At 30.9% G+C, this 23936-nt stretch overlaps 3 protein-coding genes and 1 non-coding gene across 4 annotated transcripts; all 4 read left to right on the forward strand.

The window, feature by feature from the left end:
• Positions 1-2430: 2430 nt before the first annotated feature.
• On the forward strand, positions 2431-5691 carry LOC129888656 (B2 protein-like). The gene is made up of 5 exons (XM_055963608.1): positions 2431-3347; positions 4429-4529; positions 4646-4729; positions 5118-5228; positions 5482-5691. The coding sequence occupies exons 1-5, from the start codon at positions 2708-2710 to the stop codon at positions 5539-5541; spliced, it is 996 nt and encodes a 331-aa protein (XP_055819583.1). The 5' UTR covers positions 2431-2707; the 3' UTR covers positions 5542-5691.
• Positions 5692-7487: 1796 nt separating this feature from the next.
• Positions 7488-7559, forward strand: TRNAC-GCA (transfer RNA cysteine (anticodon GCA)). The gene has a single exon. It is a non-coding gene; the product is annotated as a tRNA-Cys (tRNA).
• A 2903-nt stretch (positions 7560-10462) lies between these two features.
• On the forward strand, positions 10463-12831 carry LOC129890295 (uncharacterized). The gene is made up of 2 exons (XM_055965867.1): positions 10463-10896; positions 11940-12831. The coding sequence occupies exons 1-2, from the start codon at positions 10539-10541 to the stop codon at positions 12146-12148; spliced, it is 567 nt and encodes a 188-aa protein (XP_055821842.1). The 5' UTR covers positions 10463-10538; the 3' UTR covers positions 12149-12831.
• Positions 12832-16353: 3522 nt separating this feature from the next.
• LOC129890296 (calcineurin B-like protein 4) lies at positions 16354-19330 on the forward strand. Its single transcript, XM_055965868.1, has 8 exons — positions 16354-16423; positions 16524-16606; positions 16759-16818; positions 17317-17425; positions 17748-17800; positions 17924-18004; positions 18442-18554; positions 18838-19330. Exons 1-8 carry the CDS (start codon positions 16354-16356, stop codon positions 18908-18910), a joined length of 642 nt encoding a protein of 213 aa, XP_055821843.1. The 3' UTR covers positions 18911-19330.
• Positions 19331-23936: the final 4606 nt, after the last annotated feature.

A 23936-nucleotide genomic window follows, 5' to 3' on the forward strand; every position in this document is an offset into this window, starting at 1 on the left:
TTGCTTACTCATCTCTCTCTTATGTTCTTCATTTCATAGCATACTCTCATACCTAGTACATTCAAAGTACTAACACATACTTTTGCCTACATGATATCACCATGTAGGGACCGATGTTGCTCCACATTCTCCTCCACGTGGCTAGTTTAATCGTTGAAGGCTACTTTTTGGTGAGTTCCCATGTTCCGGGAACAACATTCCATTTCCTTTTCTCACTACTTACATGTATAAAGTTTCGGTTATCTTGTGGTATTTTTGGATACTTATCATGAGGGTGAGCTAGAGACATGTCTTAGCCCCCGCCAAGTCTATTAATAGAGGTATGTTTGGACACAAATGGGAAATGTTTTTATTTCCGCTTGTTATTGTATGTCATTACCTATGAAAAGCTAAATGAATGCTAAGGGGTTTGGATGAGGTACCTCCGGGTATCTCATTTGTTGTGTCACGTCTAGACCCTAGGCTTGGATCGTGACATAGGCACATTCTTCCTACAGGGCATCCCACATGGTAATTTCGTATCCTACGTGGCATCCTATATGTATTGTGTCATGTAGGATATGTGTGTCTACTTGTTCAATTTTATATAAATTTAAGTGTCTATTTATACATTGAAAAACATAAATATGAAATGAAACCAAGTTAAAGCGCATATTTGCCTATAAAAAACTTGGACTAAGCTTTAAGTTGACTGTGTCCACATGACACGTCAAAGTGCCTCACAAGTTGAAGCTTAACTTAGCAACTAAGTATAACAATAAATAAATAAATAAGGAATATTACCTCACCCATTTGCTTTTTTTTCTTTTGAATCCCAACCTAATACAATAAATCTGAACTTCTAGATGGATGTTAGAGGACATGAATAGTATAACTTATTTGGTCAATTTTTTTTTGAAAAATTTAAAATATTTTTTTTTTGGAAAAAGTGATTATTTTAAGAAGTTGAGCTGTTGAAGTGTTTGATATATTTTTTTAAAAAAAATAACTGTTGGTTTTCAGAAGCATAAAAAACAGCATATTCTGAGAAAATATTTTAAAATCTTGATCAAGCATAAATTGATATTCTAATATTAGTAAAAGTATTATTAAAATTGATTAATATAATATACTCTAACTGGTTATTTTTTAATAGTATTTTTAAAAAATACTTTACTTTTTTTTTCTAACTAAAACAAATTTTGGAGATTTGACTAAATATATTATAAAATCTATCATGTTGTTATTATCTCTCCTAATTACCTCCTAATTGTCATCCATGATCCAACCCAATAATTGTCATTAAGTTCAACTCTTACAAAGTTAATTTCAACAATAACAATAGACTCAAAACTAAAATATTTTCTTGAGTCTAACCTCACAAATCTTTAGAAGAAAGTACAATCTTTTTTCTCCATACCAATTATTTGATCACATTTTGGAAGTAATTTCAAAAACAATTTGATGGTATAATTGGACTACTTATACATACATTAATTAAATAATAATGACGTCTGATTTTTTTTTTCTTCTTTTCTTGAGAATACTCATATATCAAAACTCAACTTTAATGTCTTTTTCTCTAAACCGTGTATAGTTTATTTATTTTTTTGTCATCGTCGACTCTTTGATAGCTCACCTAAAATTACTACTTCATCCCCTTTTGCTTTCATCAAAATTTGTTTCATTTTCCTTTTTAAATAAAAATACTTTTCATCACGTCCCCTGGTCAAAAAGAAAAATTGACATATCTTTAGGCTAATAAATTTCTAATGGAAGAGGAGATATGATACTTTAGGTAAATTTGTAATTCAAACGAGAGAAAAAATAATGAAAGATCTAATAATTTATAACACAATTTCACTTAGTATACAAGTTTTTAACTCAATAATGATATAATTCAAAAAATAAATTCATGAAATATATTGAGCGATTACAAAAGATGTTTGTTACAGGTTTAAAATGCGACAAATATGATATCAGAGTCAGACACTTTCTTAATATGGTGATGAAGAGTGTATGTGACGCCCAACATAAAGAGCAAACCAACCAAAAGAAGAATTGATTGAAGTTTAAGCCAACAAACTTCTATAAAATAAGTGCACATAATATTATAAACGAATTTACGTTCGAGTAGAAGAAGAAAATGAATGGAAGACAAATTACAAGTTCACATGATATTCATGCTTTTTGAAATAAACTCGTGAGGTTTACTGGATCAAAGAAAACTATATATTGTTTAGGTAAAAATACATGTTATTTATTTGTACTAGTATAACATGATTAATAATTATTTGATTAAAAAAAGAAATTATTGATTATTTATAATGTAATTAAGTATTACTACGATTTAACACGACTAACTTTTTTCACTCTCATTTCTACGAAATTTCCCTCTACCGCGTTTACTTCTTTATAAAACCGACCCATTAATTTAGAGTTTTTAGTAGAAAACTTCTCCTTTTTTTTCTGTAAATTTCACTCTTTTTAGTCCAAAATTGAATCTTTATAGAAAAATTATCATCTGGGGTTTAGAGTTTTGTAGAAAATTTATCTTCTTTGAGCCTTCCTCATCTGTAAATTTCACTTTTTTTAGTCCAAGATTGAATCTTTACAGACAAATTATCATTGGGGTTTAGTGAAAAAGTCTTTTCCATTGTTGTTTTAGTCCAAGATTGAATCTTTATAGAAAAAATTTCATCTGGAGTTTAGCAAGAAAGGGGAAAAAATGGAAAACAATCAGTCATCTTTCTACCAATTCAGTGATAATCTTCGTTTACAAACAAACAACTTAGCAAATTTATCTTCAAATGATTCAATTTGGAGTAGCAATTATGTATCAAAAAGGCCTGAAGAAAGAAGAAACTTTGATATCAGGGTAGGTGGTATGATTAACTCTGTTAGTTCTTTAAATCCAACAAAAAATTTGAATTCGGATTACAATCTTTTTAGCAATGATGGTTGGAAGATTGCTGACATGGCAGCTGCCGCCACGGGAGCCGGTGGCGGCTCAGCCATGAAGGGTGGTGGTGGGGTTGGTTTAAATGGTGGATTTAATAAAGGGGTTTACACAAACCCTTTGAATTTTAACAATATTATGGTGAACTCAAAAGGGACTAATAACAAGAGAAGTGGGAAAAATGGTATTTTTGAGGATGATTATGGTTTTGTGAACAAATTTGGCAAGAAAAATAACAAGATTAATAGAGAGAGTAATAAGGATTTGGGTGCTAATAATAGTACTGAGAATAAGAAGTTCAAGACTTTGCCAGCATCAGAATCTTTACCAAAAAATGAAACTGTTGGTGGATATATTTTTGTTTGCAACAATGATACTATGCATGAGAATCTCAAAAGGGAGCTCTTTGGTGAGTTTTCTCATTCTTTTGTGTTTCAATTAAAGCATTATTTCGTTGTTGTTACTGTTCCACTTTTGGATGCCGTGTACTGCTTTCCTTATTAATTGACTTGTTTTCTCCACTGCCTTATTACCTTTTTCATAACTAGTTTGCTTTGTTGCACTTGAGGTGTGAGGGTCTCCCGTAAATAGCGTCTCTACCTCTACGAGGTAGCGGTGAAGTTTGATGTACACTTTACCCTCCCCACCCCACTTGTGGGATTACAAGTGATAAGGAGTTGATTTGAGCTTTTATGGTCAGACCTTTTTATAACAGTTACCGTTTTATTATAACGGTCAAGTTTTCCACATTCTGTATAACACCATTTCACTATAGCAGTCAAAAGATATTCAGACAAACAGGCAATTATAGAGAGTTTTGACTGTATTTTTGGATTGTTCTTAATTGTTATAATCAGTTGGACTTTGATGTTGTAGTTTAAAGTAGTGGCTTTTGTAAATGGCTGCAATTGAGTTATGTTAATTGGATACTTTGCTTGATTTAGTAAATGGACCTTCATAGTAGAATAGAATGTATATGGAGGACTCATATAGCCGACCCCAGCTGTTTGGGGGATTGGGCATAGTTGATTAATTGATATGTTGATTGAGTTTGCTAGATTTAATAAGGATGTACATAGCCAATTGCTATTAGATTATTGAAAAGCTGATTAAGCAATTTTAGGACTCTTGTATTCTTGAAATTGTTTGACAACAAGTTTGTGTCTTTAAAGTTGTATAGTTTGTGTTTCAATTATGCCGTTTTTAGTTGGTAATGGAACATAGGAATTTTCGTGATGCATTGTTCCAATAAGAGAACATAAGATTGTTTCATATAAGAGAAATTTGTGCTGCTTTTATTCGACATTAAACTCTGTAATATTAGTTCTGCAGCTGTAGGTGGTCTCAAATTCGTTAGCATAAAAATAGTTTAACTAAATCGATTCATTGTCTTTGCATAGAGCATTATAGTTGTTCTTCAGCTCAGCTCATGCAACTAAAGAATAAGTAAAATTGGCATTTTTCTGATATCTGATCGTATTATATTTCAGGCTTGCCACCTCGTTACAGGGATTCAGTTCGTCAAATAACACCCGGGTTGCCACTTTTCCTCTACAACTACTCAACCCACCAGCTTCACGGAATTTTTGAGGTTTGTCTCTCTATTTTTCCATTACATGGTCGTAATCTCTTAATTTTGTTGGGTTATGATCTATTCCCCTTTTATTTTGGTTGGTCATTTAACTAATATATGGATCGCTTTTGTAGGCTGCAAGCTTCGGTGGGTCTAACATTGATCCTACAGCCTGGGAGGACAAGAAGAACACTGGGGAATCACGCTTTCCTGCTCAAGTAAGAAAAGTTACAGAATGCTGTTAGTTTTTGTGCAGAATTTCATTCATAAGCATTAATAATATCCCGTCCCTTAAAAAAAGGGGCAGCCCGGTGTCTGGGGAAGGGCCGCACCCGAAGGGGGTGTGGTGTATAGGCAGCCTACCCTGATGCAAGCATTAGCGACTTGAACCAATGACCTATAGGGGTCACACTGACACAATTTTACCGTTGCTCTAAGACTGCCCTTTTAATAATTACTCGTCTGTCATAATTATTTCACTTACCAGATTAATGATGAACATATTACCTTGATTTAACTGGAAATGAATTCAAATCAAACTGAACAAGGCTGCTGGTTCGTTGATTGAGAGTTTGAAACTTACTAATTTGTCCTGTTCTTATATAGGTCCGCGTTGTGACAAGGAAAATTTGTGAACCACTTGAAGAGGACTCATTCAGGCCGATTCTTCACCATTATGACGGTCCTAAGTTTCGCCTTGAATTAAACATTCCAGAGGTAATTATATTGTCTTCTTAAAAAAGATAAATTTTAAACAGAGATTGTACACCATGGTGCTTGGATCCTCCAAAAATGCTGTCACACTCATGTCAGATCCTCCTAACAATGCAGAGTGTTTGGAGGATCCATCACACAGCTGACAGTATTTTTCAAGAGTCCGAGCAACATAGATTGTACTAATCTCTATTCATATATAAGAGCATATGAAACATTTTGTTTTAACATGAAAAATGTCTTTTTGGTTTTGCAGGCCCTCTCGCTGCTGGACATTTTTGCAGAGAAAAATATACTGAATAGTTTGTTAAATTGAAGGGTCTTATTGTACATGGGCAATATATGTGATATACAGACACTATATAGTTTGTTATTTTAATTTGCAGACTGATGTTACAAACTATTTTGTAATCCAGCAGGTTTTGTTACATATAATAAAAGTAATGAATAGTTCAATTTTGTTTAATTTTGTGCTCTGGATGTGTTTCTTTTTCTTTTGGTTTGATCTCAAAATTCAATAATCATTATTAGACATTGTTGTTTAGTTAGAAAGAACTCCAAAGAGAAATTGGAACTCTAGTAAAGACAAAAGTTTAGTATTTGAGTGGAGAAGAGTGGAAATGAGTTCAATACTCGCCTTACTGGTCTTTTGAGTTTCTCGATTATAAAAAAGAATTAAAAAGAAAATTCAACATACTTTGAAAACCAACAAGGAGTGAGATGACAACTATATTTTTTCTGTAAAGACGTGTATGTGTGCGTGTGTGTATGCAACACATGTGCGCTCATAAGGCGCACACATGAATTTGCATGATGTACGCTTACATGAATTTGCATGATGTACGCTCGTCACAAATTAGTATGTGTACACAACACATATGTGTGCGCCTTATGCACGCTTACTCGTCACAATATAATAGAACTAATATGTGTACACAACACATATGGCGCCTTATGTACGCTTGCTTGTCACAATCTAATAGTGTATATACGTTTGCTTGTCACAATCTAATAGTGTATATTGTAGCGTTAGGGACGGAGCTACAGTATTAAGTACGACTTCGTGAGGTTTGAAGCTTTCTAAAGTTTCTAGAATGAGCAATATTTGAAAAAGTAGTTGGAAAGTAGCTAGTAGAATTGTTGAACTGTTCTCTTACAAAATTGGAACAAGTTTGTTGATGAGTTATAGTTGGGCACATCACTTTTGATTTAATCAACTTGTTGTTTTTGGTAGTATGTAAGCTTATCTTTTGGTGTCATGTCATTATATGAAAATTTCCTTTTTCCTTACTTGTATTTAATATTTTTAATTAGAGACACACATATATAGTACTCTTCATTTGTTTAATATTCCTCATATTTCAATATATGTGAAGAGGTTCATATTTAATAATTCAAAAATATTTAAAAGAGATTGAGAAAATAATAATCAACGAAAAAATTATTTAACTCTCTAAATAATCACACCTTTTACATAAAACAAGAGCGAAATTTGAATCATCATAGAAAACTTGGTTTTATTTTTCCTTGTTTCTTACTATTATTGTTGAAGTTTATGAAAGAAGTGATGGTTGGGAGCTCACCTAATCTAACTTGTTAACAAAATAGTAGGAATTTTGACTCTTGACAAATCAATAATGTTGACTTTGTGTCTCGAAAACCTTTTTTCTTCCTCCCTAGGATGTAGGTTTAGTTGAACGTCGTTAAATTTTTGTGTTATTTTATCTTTTCTATTTATTGTGTTTATTTATTAGTACAAGTCAATAATTATGCTCCAAATTTCAATTAAGTCGGAATTTATTTTTTCTCCAAATGATGATCTAGTTATAACAAGAAGTTTAGAAGAAGGAACAATCTACTAAGATACTCCTTGTCGTTCTAAAATGAATGACATTATTTTTTTGTATCAATCTATTTTTAAAAAGAAAGATATATTTTAAATTTGTAAACAATTTAAGTTGATCCTCCCATTTAGCAATAATGGGGAATTTTTATAACTACATAACATTATCACATATTTCGAACTTAAATTTTAGAAATCATTTCTTTCTTTCTTACTTGTACTAATTATGTACATCAAATCAAACAATTTAATCTTATCAATTTAAAACTTTATGTGACAATATATATCACTTTAACCATGATTAAATGAGAAATTGAGTGTATAAAAGACAAATGTCTAGCATTTATTGGTTTGGATAAAAAGTGCGAGTAAATATGTATTCTTTCATGTAAATATAAGAACATTCTTGGAAACAACTAGGGTCCATAGCTCAGTGGTAGAGCATTTGACTGCAGATCAAGAGGTCACCGGTTCGAACCCGGTTGGGCCCTTCATTTTTTGTTCTTACTGTTTTGATTCGTCTTAGTTTCTTAATTATAAGAAAAGACAATTTATTAAATTATGGATAAATTAATTATACTTATTAAGTGAATTTTAAATATAAATATAATGTTTGAGCAAAAACTAATACGTTCTACCGAATCTGTAAGTTGAATTGTAGATCCGCCCCTATTAACGAGTTCTTAATTCCATAACTCCTTTTTTTTTGGGTAAAAATTTCACAAATACCATTGAAAAGTTAAAAGAACAAAATGTACAAATTGGGCTGGCTAGTGGGCTGTACTAGGAAGTGGCCCAGTTACAATCTCATTTGTTTTGGGCTGTGCTTTATTATTTGGGATTTTGACATTTTTAGCTAGTCGTCAAAAATATTTTTACCCTAGTCATAATAAATTATAATCATCATCGATGTATACTCGATATATAATAAGTATACAATTATTATGATATGATTATTCCTTCTATCTTCCCAATACAACAACAACAATCCAGTGAAATTCCACAACGTGGGTCTGGAAAGGGTAAAGTGTACGCAGATCTTACTCCTACTAAGATAGGACGGTTGTTTTCGAGAGACACTCGACTCAAAAGAAGCATAAAAAGAGGTCAGATAATTTAAGAAAAATGATCAAGAAAACAAATTTACTTTCTATTACCTTTTTTTTTGTTTAAATCACCGATATTCAAAATCTACTAGCCCTATTAATTTTTGAGTTAGCGCCACGTAAGTCCAATAAAGAAATAAAGATCTCCCTACTGCGAAGTTTTCGTCCAAATGTACTGCTTAATTTTAACAAGAAAATAAATAATGTTCATTTTCTATTTCTTTATCTAGAGTTTAATTTCTTCAAAGAGTCCACTTCTTTTTATACTATTAAAATGTTCTTTTAAAATATAAAATTTTTAATCTTAAAAATCACATAAGTTTACCTGTTATAATATAGGAAGACAACTTAATAGTATTTAAACAGTTATATTATTCATGTATATAACTTTAAAAACTTTTACAATATCAGAGTATTTTGACTAGTTATATATTGTACTTTTAAGTTACAAAACTAGAATACTTTAAACAATTATCAATTTTTATAAATTATCTTAACTTATACCAATATTAAAAGTATTAGCGCATAAAAATTAAATCCAGATAAACATATAAAAAGAAAGAAAAGACCAACATGTCAATTGTTGACTTTGTTCTTCAGAATTTTATATAAAAAATTAAAAAATTAATATTAGAATATACTTTCTAATATTTAAATACGTAATTTAATGGAGGACTCAAATTTTTTAAATCATGAAATACTTGACTGTCTTTATTCTCACAATTACTTCTATTGGATGCTCAGTCAATATCTTTTCTTATAACATATTAATTTATTATTATTGTATTTTAAATTTATTAATTTTATTCATTGTGAATATTTACGTATAATTATCTTTAAGTGAACCGGTATTATAAAAACTAAATACTTTTATATTATTAAAGAATTGAAGTTAAACTCATATTATTTGGACTCTTTTATGAGATTCCAAGGCCTAGGATCATATGTACTTTCATCCATTATTAATACATTATTATTCCAACGGTCTAAATCACTTAAATTTTGCATTCAAATTTCCAAAAGAACAACTTACACAAATTTGTACCTCCTCAGTACATCTATTATTCGGTATTTATCAGTTCGATTAATTTAAATTTGTGTTACGTAAAATTTATTTAACGAAAAAACACTAGATGAAACAACGTCTATTGGCTTTTTTTCCCATCTTGTTTCACCCGTAAAATTTAAAATTCTATGACAATGATTATTTTTCAATTGTAAGGACAATTGAAAAATAGTTATTTGTGAATTTTACCATAAACGCTACTTATGGAAAGTTTCACCTTTAAAATTTGAAGCTCAATGGCATGGCAGTAGCTATTTTTGCTTACAGAAATTGAAAATTGGTTGTTTGTGAGTTTTACTCGAAATGTTACCTATCGTGAATTTTTCCCTTTTTATAATTCGAATTTGAAACTTTTTGTCAAGGATTAAAAAATCTTATTCATCCGATTACATTCAGCGGTGGTAAAGAAATATAGTACTACTAATTAATTTTCATTTAGTACTACTCTTCATCCCCTTGTCTCCTTCCTTGCTCATCTAAATCCGTGACTCCCTTGAATTTAGTTAAAAGATTCTTCTGTCACTAACTATTTGTACTATTCCTTTCCTTTCTATTCCATTTATATGATTTAATTTGAATTCAAAAGTCAAATAAATTTTTTTATTATAATATATTTCTAAGTATTTTAAATTATTAGTTTTTGTGATTCATAATATTTTTTATGTAGTTTTTAAAAATGTTAAAGATTATATGTATATTTGAATACAACATCAATAACATACTCAATCTAATTTTATAAGTGGGCTTTCAAAAAAATATAATATATGCAAATATTACCTCCATCTTATAGAAATAGAGAAATTATTTTTGATAAATCTTCGATTTAAATTAATCATTTTCAAACAGTTTGAAAAAGAAAATACATATATGAGAGAAGTAACAACAACGAAATAAAGCGAAATAAAAAGTATTACACAACAATCAGAAGAAAGAACAACAATGACAACAAAATAAAGCGTTAATTAAATGGAGCACAAAAGCCAAAGGTGAAATTCGAATGCACAGTCAAAATAAAAAATTTAACTCTCAAAATCTAAATTACTGCAACAACAATAATAATATACTCAATATATAATCCACAAGTGTAATCGTAAAAGAATAGAATAATAAAGACTATTTTTGATAGATACGAAATTCAAAAATCCAAACTATAGCATGAAAATTGAGACGGAGTAACATACATATATATATATATATACATATATATACACACACATTCTCACAAATAAAACTACTACAAATTAATAATTTCTCTTTCATTCATTGAACACAATTTTTTTTCTTTAATTTCTACATCAATGGGGAACTGCAATTGTTCTATGAAAGCAGTAACAGATTCAAGAAAATCATCAGATTTAAATTTTGCTAGAGTTATGACAGATTCAGGTGAAATATTAAACCTTAAAGGCCCTAAATTAGTTCGACAAGTCCTAAATGAATTCCCAGGTTACAACATTTTCAGTTCAAATTGTTTGTCTTCTCCATTACATAATCAAGAATTGCTACTTGATGGACAGTTTTATTATCTTCACCCTGTAATTGAAAAAGAAACAGAGCACATTTTAGAAGAAGAAGAAGAAAAAACAGAGCAAATTCGAGCTTCGTCGAGCTTGACGAAAGGGTCAGCAATGGAAGTTTTGCCAGTTCAACGAGAAGGTTCGTCCGCCTTCTATTTCATTTTATGTGACACTTTTTGTTTTGTTTTACATGTTTCTATAATTTGATACGTTGTTTGGATTTTTTAAAAAATGATGTCAAGTTTGTGTCTATTTTGGAGGATCCAGCAACATAGATAACTTAGAAATTTTTTATAATTTATAAAAATATCATGTTGGATTTTACATAGTAATATTTTCAAAAAGTCCAAGCAACATAGATATATAATAGGAAACTTTCTATTTATAATGGGCTATGTTGCTCCTACATTTTGAAAAAAATGTCTAAACTGTGTTAGATCCTATAAAATATGTTGTACTTTTGGAGGATTCAACATGGTTTTCAGATATCATTGATTTAGTAAATGAAATAGTAACACTAAGTCTATCCAATAACCTACTGGTTTGAAGAGTTCGAACAACATAAATAACTAGAAACTTTTTAACTAACTTTCTATTTTGCCTTTATTTGTACAAAAAATTTATGACATATCGAATATCACTGACATATTTAACATCACAAGTTTTAAAAGTTTTATATACCCTTCTTTCTCAAGATGAATGTTCATTCAATTGTAAAAATTGATGACTTCTTGAGAAGTGGTGAAGCTAATTTACAATATACTCTATAGAGTGGTAGATCTAGAATTTTCACTAAGGTGTCTCTAAAATAAGTAAACATGTAAGGAAGCTCTACTAGACTTACATCAAAATAATTGTAACCTTATATATTCAATGTAATTTTCTGACAAAGGAGTTCAGATCCCACTAGCTCCGCTTTTGACTGCATTTATAGTGGCTTTACGGTTTGATTTACTGACAGAGGGGCTTCAGATGAATCCCTTACGTCCCGCTAGCTCCCCTTTTGACTGCATATATAGTAGATTTACAATATAATTTTTTGACAAAGGGGTATAGATAACCCCTTACATCCCCCTAGCTCCGTACAATGGCTTTATTGCATTTTCTCAAATTATATACTGTCAATATCTCTTTAAGGAAAGTAATTCTCGCGTCTCACTGTCTTATTTTTTTTCTTCACAGGTGTTTGGAGAGTGAAGCTAATTATCAATCCCCAACAACTAGAGGAAATTTTTTCAGAGGAAGGAAATACAGAGGCCTTAATTGAGCAAATGAGAATAGCTGCAAATACAAGTACAATTGCAAAGCACACAAGAAGTACTTCTTGTGGAGTAAATTGGAAATCAACTCTTCCTAGTGTATTTAAATTGCCCAATGAAAAAGCAAAATAGAACACTTGCATGGGATCAATCTTCCACTAGCAGCCATAGATGATGTCGGGGATCCCACGTGGCTCAAATTCGAATCAGTCAAAAATAATTTCCGAGTATATATCGAGATGAAAAAAAAAGTGGAGTAGCGAAAAAATGGACCGTCGTGGTAGAAGGTAGATTAGATGCGACTATGTATAAAAGAGTGGAACAAGGATTTTCACTATGTTGTTATCATGATTTCTAAGCCCTAAACGATGGTGTGGACCCTACGTGACTCGAATTTGAATTAGTTAGAAATTGAATTTCGAGTATATATTGAGATGAAGAAAAGTGGAGTAGTGAAAAAATAGACCGTTGTAGTATCGTAGAAGGTAGATTAGATTTGATCATGTATAAGATTATAACTAAGATCTTTGATAAAGTATTTTGACGTTAGATTGGCACAACAATGGCGCAGACGTGATTTTCACCAAGAAGAATCAACATTTGATATATATAATTTGAACCTTATTTATATATATATTGTAATTTTCCGACCCTCTAACTCCGTCCCTGTTTGGCAGCCCAAGAAAAATGATCAGCCTGATATAATGAGGGAAAAATTGTAATCTTAGAAATTTTCACGCTATGTTTATAGGAATTTAAGTGGCATTTTGTTATGCCTCTTTGTATCAATATATCATGATGAATATTTATTTTGCTATTGGAAAGTGAATTTTGTTTAGCTTGATCTTTCATTTCCATACAAAATATTGGATATATCTTCTTTTATTTAATCATCTGATATTCAAAATTTACTAACCATCGATATGAATGGCTAAATTATCTAGGTAATTATATATAATATATAATCTTTCTTTCACTATTCAATTTATATTTCTTGATTTTTAGGTTTTCGGGTGGTTTATACATCACATGAGGAAGTTTACTTATGGGAGCTGAACTTTACCTATTAAAATAGTAAAACCACAAAACTTATTTTTATCATGTTAAAATAATTGAAATATGTGTGGATTGTTCAAAAAATATAAATGACCGTGATTTATAACATATCACTCATCACCTATGAAACTCTAAGAAGTAATTTTGACCTATATCTGCAATATCATTTTTTATATACACACAATATAATTTTCGGCAAAGAGTGTTCAATGTATGATTTGTATAATTTTTCGATGAAGATTGTTCAATTTACACCTTTCAATCTATGTAAATTAATCTGTTTCGTATGTTCTGCTTATAAACAAGAATACATTCCATGCAGGATTTAAAGTTTTATGCAAAGATGATATGACTTTGTTGAGATATGGATGATAAAAGTATTAAATGAACGATGTACAAATTGATGCCTAATTTATGGTTCTCATTTTACTTTTTGCAATTTATTGCGTTTATCCCAAATTCAAGGAACTCATGCAATTCGTTTTATTTTCTGGTCTTGTATAGCTTGAAGGAAATGTTATTAGCTATCTTTTTCTCTTTCCCATCCGTATATTCGGTATTCGATTTGGAGCCCCGATCAGTACGGACACTATGCAAGTTTCCAATGGAAGTACCCTTAGAAATTGACTCGTTGTTGAGGGGTTTTCGTTAGTATATTATGAAATTGGTGCTGTGTAAGATCTATTAAAAGGAATGCGCACCCTATCATGACCTTTTTCTCTCCTGAGGCTCTAATCTAATTAAAGGTGGATGAATCCTATATATTCCATCACAACCATTTTTAGGCGTTTGTCTTGATTTTCTTATTATGTTCGGGATTTTCTTTATCTCGAAGGAAGAGAATTACATTCACCATAATTATTTTTTTACTCCTAGAAGGATAATATAAATATTCTATATTTTGCTAAAAATAAAATAAAATAGGATAAATAAAGTGAGGTCCTTCCTTCTCACATGGTAACATGATAACATCCATAGTGTAGTCAAAAGGAGGTTAGAAAGCTACTCTACCACTTGTGATAACCTAGAGTGAATTTTGTAAGGTTATTTTTTTGATATTTTGTATTTTTTTTGACTTATTGTCGCTCATGATTTATTTTGTTAAGTTCCTTTTAACACCTAATTATTTTAATCCGAACACTTGGTAGTTAGCTATCTGAAAGATTAAGAACTTGACATTTCTGGATGATAGTAACATGAAAGCATTTGTGGACAAGGTGGAGAACAGTCACTTCATTTCCTATTCTCTAGCTAGTCTCTAATATTCTAATTTCTAATATTCAAAAGCAAATAATTCGAGGTGAAGAACCCAAATCTAGAAGTTTCTCATGGGAATAAATCGTAAGGCGTTAAAAAATTCATTTGTATTTAGAGCTAGTAGACTCAAAATTCACGATTTAGAGTCAGCAAATATAAAATTCAGATCTAGAGTTAATTAGTGGACTAAAAATTAAGGATCTAGAGTTAAGCGGATTCAAAATTTAGGGTCTAGAGTTAGCAAACTATTATGTTAGTATTGTTTTATCCTTTGATTTATTACTATTATTGTTTCTTATACTTTAATTAGCTTTACTATTTATAATATTTCTTTCAAACATGTTCTGAAAAATGAATTTTATAATATTTCTTTCAAACATTTTTTGAAAAATGATTTTCTTGAGCTAAAAATCTATCTGGTTGAAATAGCCTTCTTACCACACAAAGATACGGATAAAGTCTGCATATACTCCCCACCTGCTCCATACCCCATTTATGGGACTATATGAGATATATTATTGTTGCTGACTACTGGAATCAGAATTAGTATGATCTTATTATGTGTATTTTAGAGCATTTTTTTCAAACATGTTATGAATAATTTTCTTGAGCTGAAGATTTACCTGAAACAACCTTCCTACCACACAAAAGTAAAAGTAAATTCTACGTAATTCTCACACTCTCCAAACCCTACTTATATTATCATGAAACTATACGGGATATGTTGTACTCAACGGACTATTCTTATAGTACTATTCGGAGATTCAATAAACTAATTCTTGTCGATGTATATTTATCTCATTGTCCACCTAAACTGGAAAGCAAAATTAGTATAATCTTCTTATGTGTATAAATTTTGAATATAATTATCTTTTATACATGCATAACTTATCGAACGCATTATATTCTAAATCCTCCTTTGCTTGTGAATTAGTCGGTTATTTTCCCAGGCAACAGCACATTATAAAAGCAATAGCACCTGGTTCCCACAATAAACAACAACACTACTAAAGAATAAGGAAAATTATTGACAAATGAAAATGTAAACTTAAAAGAATAATCCTAGGAACGTGAATAAGTAACTTTTAAAAAGTAATTACCAACAGTGGAATGAATATGATCCCTTCACTTTTAATTCAAAGTTTTGAATTTGAGTTTCAAATGAAATTATCCTAGTTGAAAGCGTTTTCCCGAAGCATGAATCCAAATGTTTCTAATTTCACCTTCTTGGCTCACTAAGAAAAAAAAAGATCCATCTCACTTATGAGGAGCGTATTAAAAAGGTATAATTTAATTTTATAAAAGTATGATCTTTCTAATCGCTTAATTTAGCTTAAAAATATGAACTTTTAAATGTGAAATTATGCTTTTTAACTTCTCTAAAAACCAATATAATACTATTTAATTTTCGTCAACCAACTCCTTAATACAATTAATCATCGTTGAATTAACATTTTCTTTAAATCGTCAAGTTACCACTTTTACCTATTATAGTAGCTAATTTGTCTTATTTTCAAAATTATATTGTAAAAATTGTTGTACCACAAAAATAGTAAGAAATTCTTGAAAATTTGAGTTGTGTATAACATTATTCTTAAATTCAAAAAATGTTTGGGAATTGTCAATTTTCCACATTATGAAAGTCATTACGGCTAGTAAAATAGGGTACTAGCAATTACTCTTGTTTCGAAGTCAAAAGCAAACTTTCTAGATATTTCAAAAAGATACAACAACATAAATACCATTAGTGATATCTTTGGAAGGTAATGGGTTAGTAGTCTTATTTTTATTTTATAAAAAATTAATTTATTTTTGATAAATTTTTGACTTAAGATATTTTTAAAAAATGATTCCTATAGTTTTGAAATATTAATAGAAGTATAATTTTTAAATAAATTATAAATCCCATATTTTAGGAAGGTAACCTGATAATAAGTAAAAAAATTCTTTTACACTAATAATATATATAATTAAAATTCTATATAAATAGATAGGGTGCCTTTACAACACAAAATTATTATAAAATGGGCTGTGCTTTAAGGAAACAAGAAAGAATATATGAAGATCAAGCTTTACTAGCAGCTCAAACACATTGTAATTTAATCCTTGTTCTTCTTTTTATTTTTATTTTATTTTATTATTTAACACAGATTATTTTTGTGTCATTAAAAAATAATTATTTTCTAATTTGCAGTTTCTTTGGAAGATGTCAAGTCACTAACTGAACTCTTCAGAAAATTAAGTTGTTCAATTTGCAATGATGGCTTTATTAGCAGAGTAATTCTAATTTCTTTCTTATAAAATTTTCCTTGATTATATATTAAATTACTTTCTTATTGTGTAATATTTAGTGAATTCCCTAATTAAACGTCTAATTCCCATTTTTTTTAAAAAAAATTTGTTAACAATTAACATTATTTTTGTTACAGGAAGAGTTCCAGCTTGGATTGTTCAGAGATAACAGGAAGCATTCTCTGTTTTCAGACAGGGTGAGCCAACTTCTACTTAGCTCATTTTATCACGGTACAACGACGAATTTAGGATTTAAAGTTAGTAAATTCAGAATGAACATTGTCTTGGTAGATGATACGTTTTACTTTTTTTGTTTTTTTGTTTATGTATAAATAATTCGAATGAAAAGTAATAGGTTCAGTTGAATGTGTAGAACCTGTCTTAGATCCAACATGCATTGCAACGAACACTCATTCTTCTGGTATGTACTTTTTTTTTTGAGGCCTATAGTTTAGCAAGAAAATATAATGTTACAATAGAGGTAAATTCAGAATTTAAAGTCATTAAATTCAAATTAATAAGTATGTTTGTATTGTATAACACTTATTAACTTTTTTATGTATATATAATATAAAGTTAGTGAGTTCAGATTAATGAATATGATCTTATTATACAACATATTATAATATATATATATCGAATTTTTGAATATAATGAATTCAGTTAAATCTTTAGAACTGGTGTGTTACATGTAGATGTTCAACTTGTTTGACTCCAACAAGGATGGGCTAATTGATGTTGGGGAATTTATCCATACACTAAGCATCTTTCATCCTGATGCTTCTCAAGCAGAAAAAATTACAGGTAAGGAAAACGTTTTTCAAAAAATAGTATTTTTTAATGTTTGATTGTTAGAAAATATCTTTTAGAAAAAACATTTTTCACAAAAGATGATTTTCTTTACTTTTGAACGAAAGTTATTTCTTTTGACAGTACATTGCTTTAACTAACACTTACATATTATTATCGATCTATGATAAATGCTTTTTCAGAAAATATTTTTACTCTCCTAAACGAAACATAGAAAAACCAAAAAAAAAAAAAAAAAAGACATGTTTTTCAAAACATTTTGAAAAATAATTTCCGTCATACCAATTAATTGAAATTATGATTTCTAATTTTGCAGTTGCCTTTAAACTATATGATATATGGCAAACAGGCTTTATTGGACGTGAAGAGGTAGATGAATATTTCATTTATTTAATTCTACAATATGATGTTTAATAGAAGCTAGATATGCCTTAATTTATTTCACTAAGATAATTTTCTGATTTTTTCCCCTTAAATTTAATCTGAATTTAGGTAAAGGAGCTTATTTTTGGGCTATTATATGAGTCTGAATTGATACTCACTGATGATATAGTTGAAGTTATTATCGACAAGGTATGCTAAGAAATACGTTGCTAATCTATCACAATATAAGACGTACCTATAATTATTTTCAATATTCCGTTATTAAATAAAATTAGCAACGGATTTTTGCTATTTAGTAATAGTTGTTTGTCACTAATTATTCCTATTTCTTTTGTACTGCTAATTAGCTAAAAATTTACATGCACCGGATAATTACGTTAAATTTGTGAATACAAGTCGTATCTCTTAATTATATACATGTACATTTGATTTAAGTGACATGTATTCTCGCTTTAATTTCTAACTATAATAATATTAAGTTGTTTAGTTTGATATAAATACATGGTGTGAGTAAGTAATTACTATATTATTTTATTACATGCAATTTACTAAAATTATTGTCATTATTATCACATATTTATACTTTTAACTAATATTTTGTGCAAATTTATTTTTTGTCCATGAAGATAATTGAGGAGGCAGATTCTAAAGGGGATGGAAAGATAGATATAGAAGAGTGGAATAATTTTGTAGCTCATAATCCATCTTTGTTGAAAAACATGACAATTCCATATCTCAAGTAATTCTCTTATCCTCCAGTACTATATATACTTTACCCGTTATAACAATAAAGTTGCAAAATATATTTATCACATTAAAGTAAGTAATCTTTGCTATTATAACAATTAAGTCATAAAATTATTATTTTGTCATGTTAAAGTAATAAACTACGTTTGAATTGGTCAGATACTACAAATGTCACTTTTCTATCTTGAAGTTTCAAATTGTTTTTGAATTTCACCAATGAACGCTACTAATTTTAGTTGCTTTATAAAATTTATGGTCATTTTGTTATTTTGCAGGGACATCACAGCTGCATTTCCTAGTTTTGTGGTGGATACACAAAAGAATGATGAGATCTACAAGGATTTCTGAGTTATAAAAATGGTGACGTGACAAGTATTCTTCGAGAATGTAGTTCTCGAAGCGCATTTATCTTCAAAGTGAGACTTTTCAAATTAATTAGACCTCATATATGATAGGATCATTAAACATTAGGTGAAAAATAATTTTTAAAAAAAGATAAAAAAAATGACTCGAATGATGAGAGGAAATATTTCATTAAAAAGAGAGAAATAGGGGAATGGAGGTAAGGAGAATCAAAAACCCCGTGTCTCTCACATGGAAAGCGAGCGCTCTACCATATGAGCTATAGCCCCTTGTAAGTTCAACATGACAAGATATTTAAGATTAACAACCAGATGTATGCATACTTAGGAGTAACTTAGGCCTCAAGTTTAGATATTTTAATCTGAATATATATTTGAATTTCGATACTAAAATTGTGTGTTTTCTCGATAACTGAATGTGTACAATTTATCTTTACTTAATATTTTATAATTTCGAATGCAAATAACTTATTAGTACTAAATATTTTATCTATACAAAATATAAATATAGATAGAAGTTGGTGAAGGTGATCAATGGAGGTAGTTGTTGGTGGAAGTTGATAAAGGAGGGTGTCATGAATGGCGTACCATCTTCTTCTTCATGTCCCAAAACGCCTGGGTTTCATTGTACCTAATTAATGATACTCATTGTCTTCTAATGTTGGACATCAAGTTTTGTGGAGTTTATGTGTCATAAAATAAGAATTCATTATTATTTTAATTTTTCGTGTGTGTTAATTAGTTCATGAATTTTTCGAATCGTACGTCACTTTTTTTGATGTTAAAGTGTCATGAAATAGAAAATCAGGATTGTCTCAATTTTTCGTCTATAGGATCCACACCAATTTTTAAAAAAACTTTTATGAGTCACAAAATAGAAATTCATAATTTTTCTAATTTTTTCATGTGTACTAACTAATGAATATTTTCTAAATATGAGTTTTTGACTCCTAATTTTGTAGGACAATCCATAATTACTTAGTCAATGATATTCAAGTTCTATAGGATGGATACACACCACTATTTTTAGCGTTTAGGGATCATGAAATAGGAATTCAAGATTTTTCTAAGTTTATCGTGCATATTAACCTATAAATATTTTGTAAATATGACCGTTCAAAACTTTTTGATCACATATTTTGAGGACCATCCGTATTTATCTAGTGAATGATATTTATAACTTCTATAGGATCCACACAACTTTTTAGGTGATTTTCTCAATGTTTCGTATGTGTTAGTTAATGAATATTTTGAAGATTTGATTTTCAAGCATTTTTTCTAAAACCTTTACAGGACTCTCGGTAATAACCTGAGAGAATATACGTACAATATCACCATGATCAACGTCATTTTATTTAGAATTTAGAGTTCACTCAACATGAATTAAACGATTTTCTCAATTTTTTGTGTATCAAGGTTAATAAATTTTTTGGCGATATAATTTTCAGACACTTTTTTCCAAAATTTTTACAGGACCCTCCGTAATGACCTGAGAGAACAATACATCTAGCCTTATCATGATCCACACTATTGTTTTTTAGTATTTATGGGTCACTCAATAGGAATTGAGCGATTTTCCAGTTTTTGTGCATGTTAGCCCATGATTGTTTTGGTGATATAACTTTCGATTAATTATTTTGCAAAATCTTTACATCACCCTCTGTAACGACCTGGGGGAACAACACGTATAGCCTTGACATGATACACACCACTTTCTTTAGCATTTAGGGGCCGCACAAGCGTAATTAGGCGATTTTGTCATTAGGCGTGTGTGTTAGCCCATGAATATTTTGATGAACTGGCTCTGAACGAATTTTCTTCAAAACTGTTATGAGACCCTCTGTAAGTACCCGGGGGATCAGTACGTGATGGGTCGTCTGATTCACAACATATTCATAGCATTTAGGGGTTGCATAACCGTAATTAGGCGATTTTGTTATTTTTTGTGTATGTTAGCTTGTGAATGTTTTAGTGAACTAGTTTTCGATCGATTTTTCTTCGAAACCATTATGAAACCCTCCGTAGGTATCCAGGGGATCAGTACGTGCAGCATCGACACAATCGATGGCGCATTCATAGAATTTAGGGCCGCACAAGAGGAATTTGATGATTTTGTCATTTTTTCATATGTGTTAGCCCATGAATATTTTGATGAATTGATTTTCAAATAAATTTTCTTCAAAACTCTTATGGGACCCTCCGTAAGTACCTGGGGATCATTAGGTGATTTTGCTCATTTTTCGTGTGTGTTAGCCCACATGTTGCATTCTTCTTTATTAGCCTCCGCAACGACTTGGAGAACGACTCTAGTAGCCCCGATGGGGCTTCTACGACATTTAGGAGCATTTTACGGGCGACACAACAGAAATTAAGCGATTTTTTCAGGTTTACATGTGTGTTAGCTCACAGATTATTTGGGTGCTGGGGGTTCGGGTCGAATTATCTCTTTTTCTTCTTTTGTAGCTTTCATAACGACATGTGGAACGACTCTAGTAGCCCTGGTAGGGCTTCTATGGCATTTAGGAATATTTTAGGGGCGACGCAACAGGTATTAGGTAATTTTGTCAGTTTTTCGTGTGTGTTAGCCCACAATTTTTTTAGGTACTGGGGTCCGGGTCAAAATTTCATGGATTCTTTTTTAGTAGGTTCGTGACAACCTGGAAAAAGACTCCAGTAGCCCGGTGGGGCAATTACGACATTTAGTAGCATTTTAGGGGTGACACAATGAAAATTAGGCGATTTTGTCAATTTTTCGTGTGTGTTAGCCCACGATTTTTTTAATTATCGGGGGTACGGATCGAATTTTCTTAGACTCTTCATTAGTAGAGTCCGTAATAAAGTGGAGAATGACTCGAGTATCCTCGGTAGGGCTTCTATAGTGTTTAGTAGTATTTTAGGGGCGACGCAACAGAAATTAAGCGATTTTGTCAGTTTTTCGTGTGTTTTAGCCTACATATTTCTTAGGTGACGGGGTGCGGGTAACCCATAGACTCGGTACCTAAAAAATTCGTAAGCCAACACACACGAAAAATTGATAAAATTGCCTAATTCAAGTTACGTCGACCCTAAAATGCTCCTAAACGTCGTAGAAGCCCCAACCAGGGCTACTGGATTCATTACCAGATACTTACGAACGGTAATAAAGAAGAATCCAAGAAAATTCTATCTGAACCCACGATACCTAAAAAATTCGTGGGCTAACACACATGAAAAACTGGCAAAATTGCCTAAATCCTATTGCATCGTCCCTAAAAAGCTCCTAAACTCCGTAGAAGCCCCATCGGGGCTACTGGAGTCATTCCCCAACTTTTTACAGGCGCTACAAAAGAAGAATTAAGAAAATTTGACCCGTATCCCTGGAACCTAAAAAATCTGTATTCTAAAACACACGAAAAACTGGCAAAATTGTCTAATTCTTGCTGCGTCTCCCATAAAATGATCCTAAACGTTGTAAAAGCCGCACCGGGGCTACTAAAGTCGTACCCTGGTTGTTATGAACGCTTCTAAAGATAAATCTAAGAAAATTCAATCCGAACCCCTGACACCCACAAAATCTGTAGGCTTACACATACGAAAAACTGCCAAAATCTCCTAATTCCTTTTACATCACCCCTAAAATGCACCTAACCGTCGTTGAAGTCCCGTTGGTGCTACTGGAGTCGTTCCCCTGATCGTTGCGGATGCTACTAAAGAAGAAATCAAGAAAATTCGACACGGACCCCCTGCACCTAAAAAATTCGTAGGCTAACACACACAAAAAACTTTCTAAGTTTTTCGTGTATGTTAACACATGAATTTTAAGGTGATATGGATTTTAGTCAATTATTTCGCAAATCCATTATAGGACTCTCCGTAACGACCTAGGAAAAAAATATGTGTAGCCATCGAATGATCCACGGTACTTTCTTAGGATTTTGGGGGCACTAAATAAGTGTTAGGCGATTTTCTCAATTTTGCGTATGTGTTAGCCCATTAATTTTTCGGTACTATGACTTTGGGTTAATTTTTTTGCAAAACCTTTATAGGGCCCTCTGTAAATGAATTGGGGAACAACACATGTAGACTCATCATGATCCACGCTACTTTCTTAGCATTTAGAGGTCACTCAACAGGAATTAGGCGATTTGTTTTTCGTGTGTTAGCCCATGAATATTTTGGTAATATAACTTTTGATTATTTTTTTTGCAAAACCTTTACGGGACCCTCTGTAACGGCCTTGAAAAACATTACGTGTAGCCTCGGCATAATCCATATCAATTTCTTCGCATTCCGTGGCCACTCAAAGGGAATTAGGAGATTTTTATATGTTTTTTGTATGTGTTAGCTTATGAATTTTTTGGTTATATGGCTTTCGATCAATATATTTGTAAAATATTTACAGGATCCTCTGTAATTATCTGGGGGAACTGCACGAGTGTCTCGGCATGATTCATGCCACTTTCTTTGCATTTAGGGGCTACTCAACAAGAATTATGCAATTTTCTCAGTTTTTCGTGTGTTGAAATTTTTTAGTGATATGACTTTCGGTCAATTTTTTTGCAAAACATTAATAGGGCCATCCGTAACAACCTTGGAGAATAGCATGTGTAGCTTCACTATGATCCACACCAATATTTTAGCATTTAGGGGTCAATCAACGGAAATTAGGCAATTTCTCAGTTTTTCGTTTGTGTAGCCCATGAATTTTTTGGTTAGATGGCTTTCGGTCACTTTTTTTGCAAAATATTTCTGGGACCCTCTGTAATGACCTGGGAGAACAGTATGTGTAGTCTCAGCATGATCCACGGCACTTTCTCATCATTTAGGGATCACTCAACGGGAATTAGAAGATTTTCTCTGTTTTTCGTGTATGTTAGCCCATTAATTTTTTGGTGATATAGCTTTCGGTCAATTTTTTTGCAAAACCTTTAGAATTTACGCTACTTTTTTAGTGATTAAGTGTCACGAAAGAGAAAGTCAAGATTTTTTTTTAATGTTTCTTGTATATTAGCCTATGAATATTTTATATCTAT

This window comes from Solanum dulcamara, chromosome 5 (genome assembly GCF_947179165.1).
Source record: "Solanum dulcamara chromosome 5, daSolDulc1.2, whole genome shotgun sequence".
In the NCBI taxonomy this organism is placed as follows: Eukaryota; Viridiplantae; Streptophyta; class Magnoliopsida; order Solanales; family Solanaceae; genus Solanum; species Solanum dulcamara.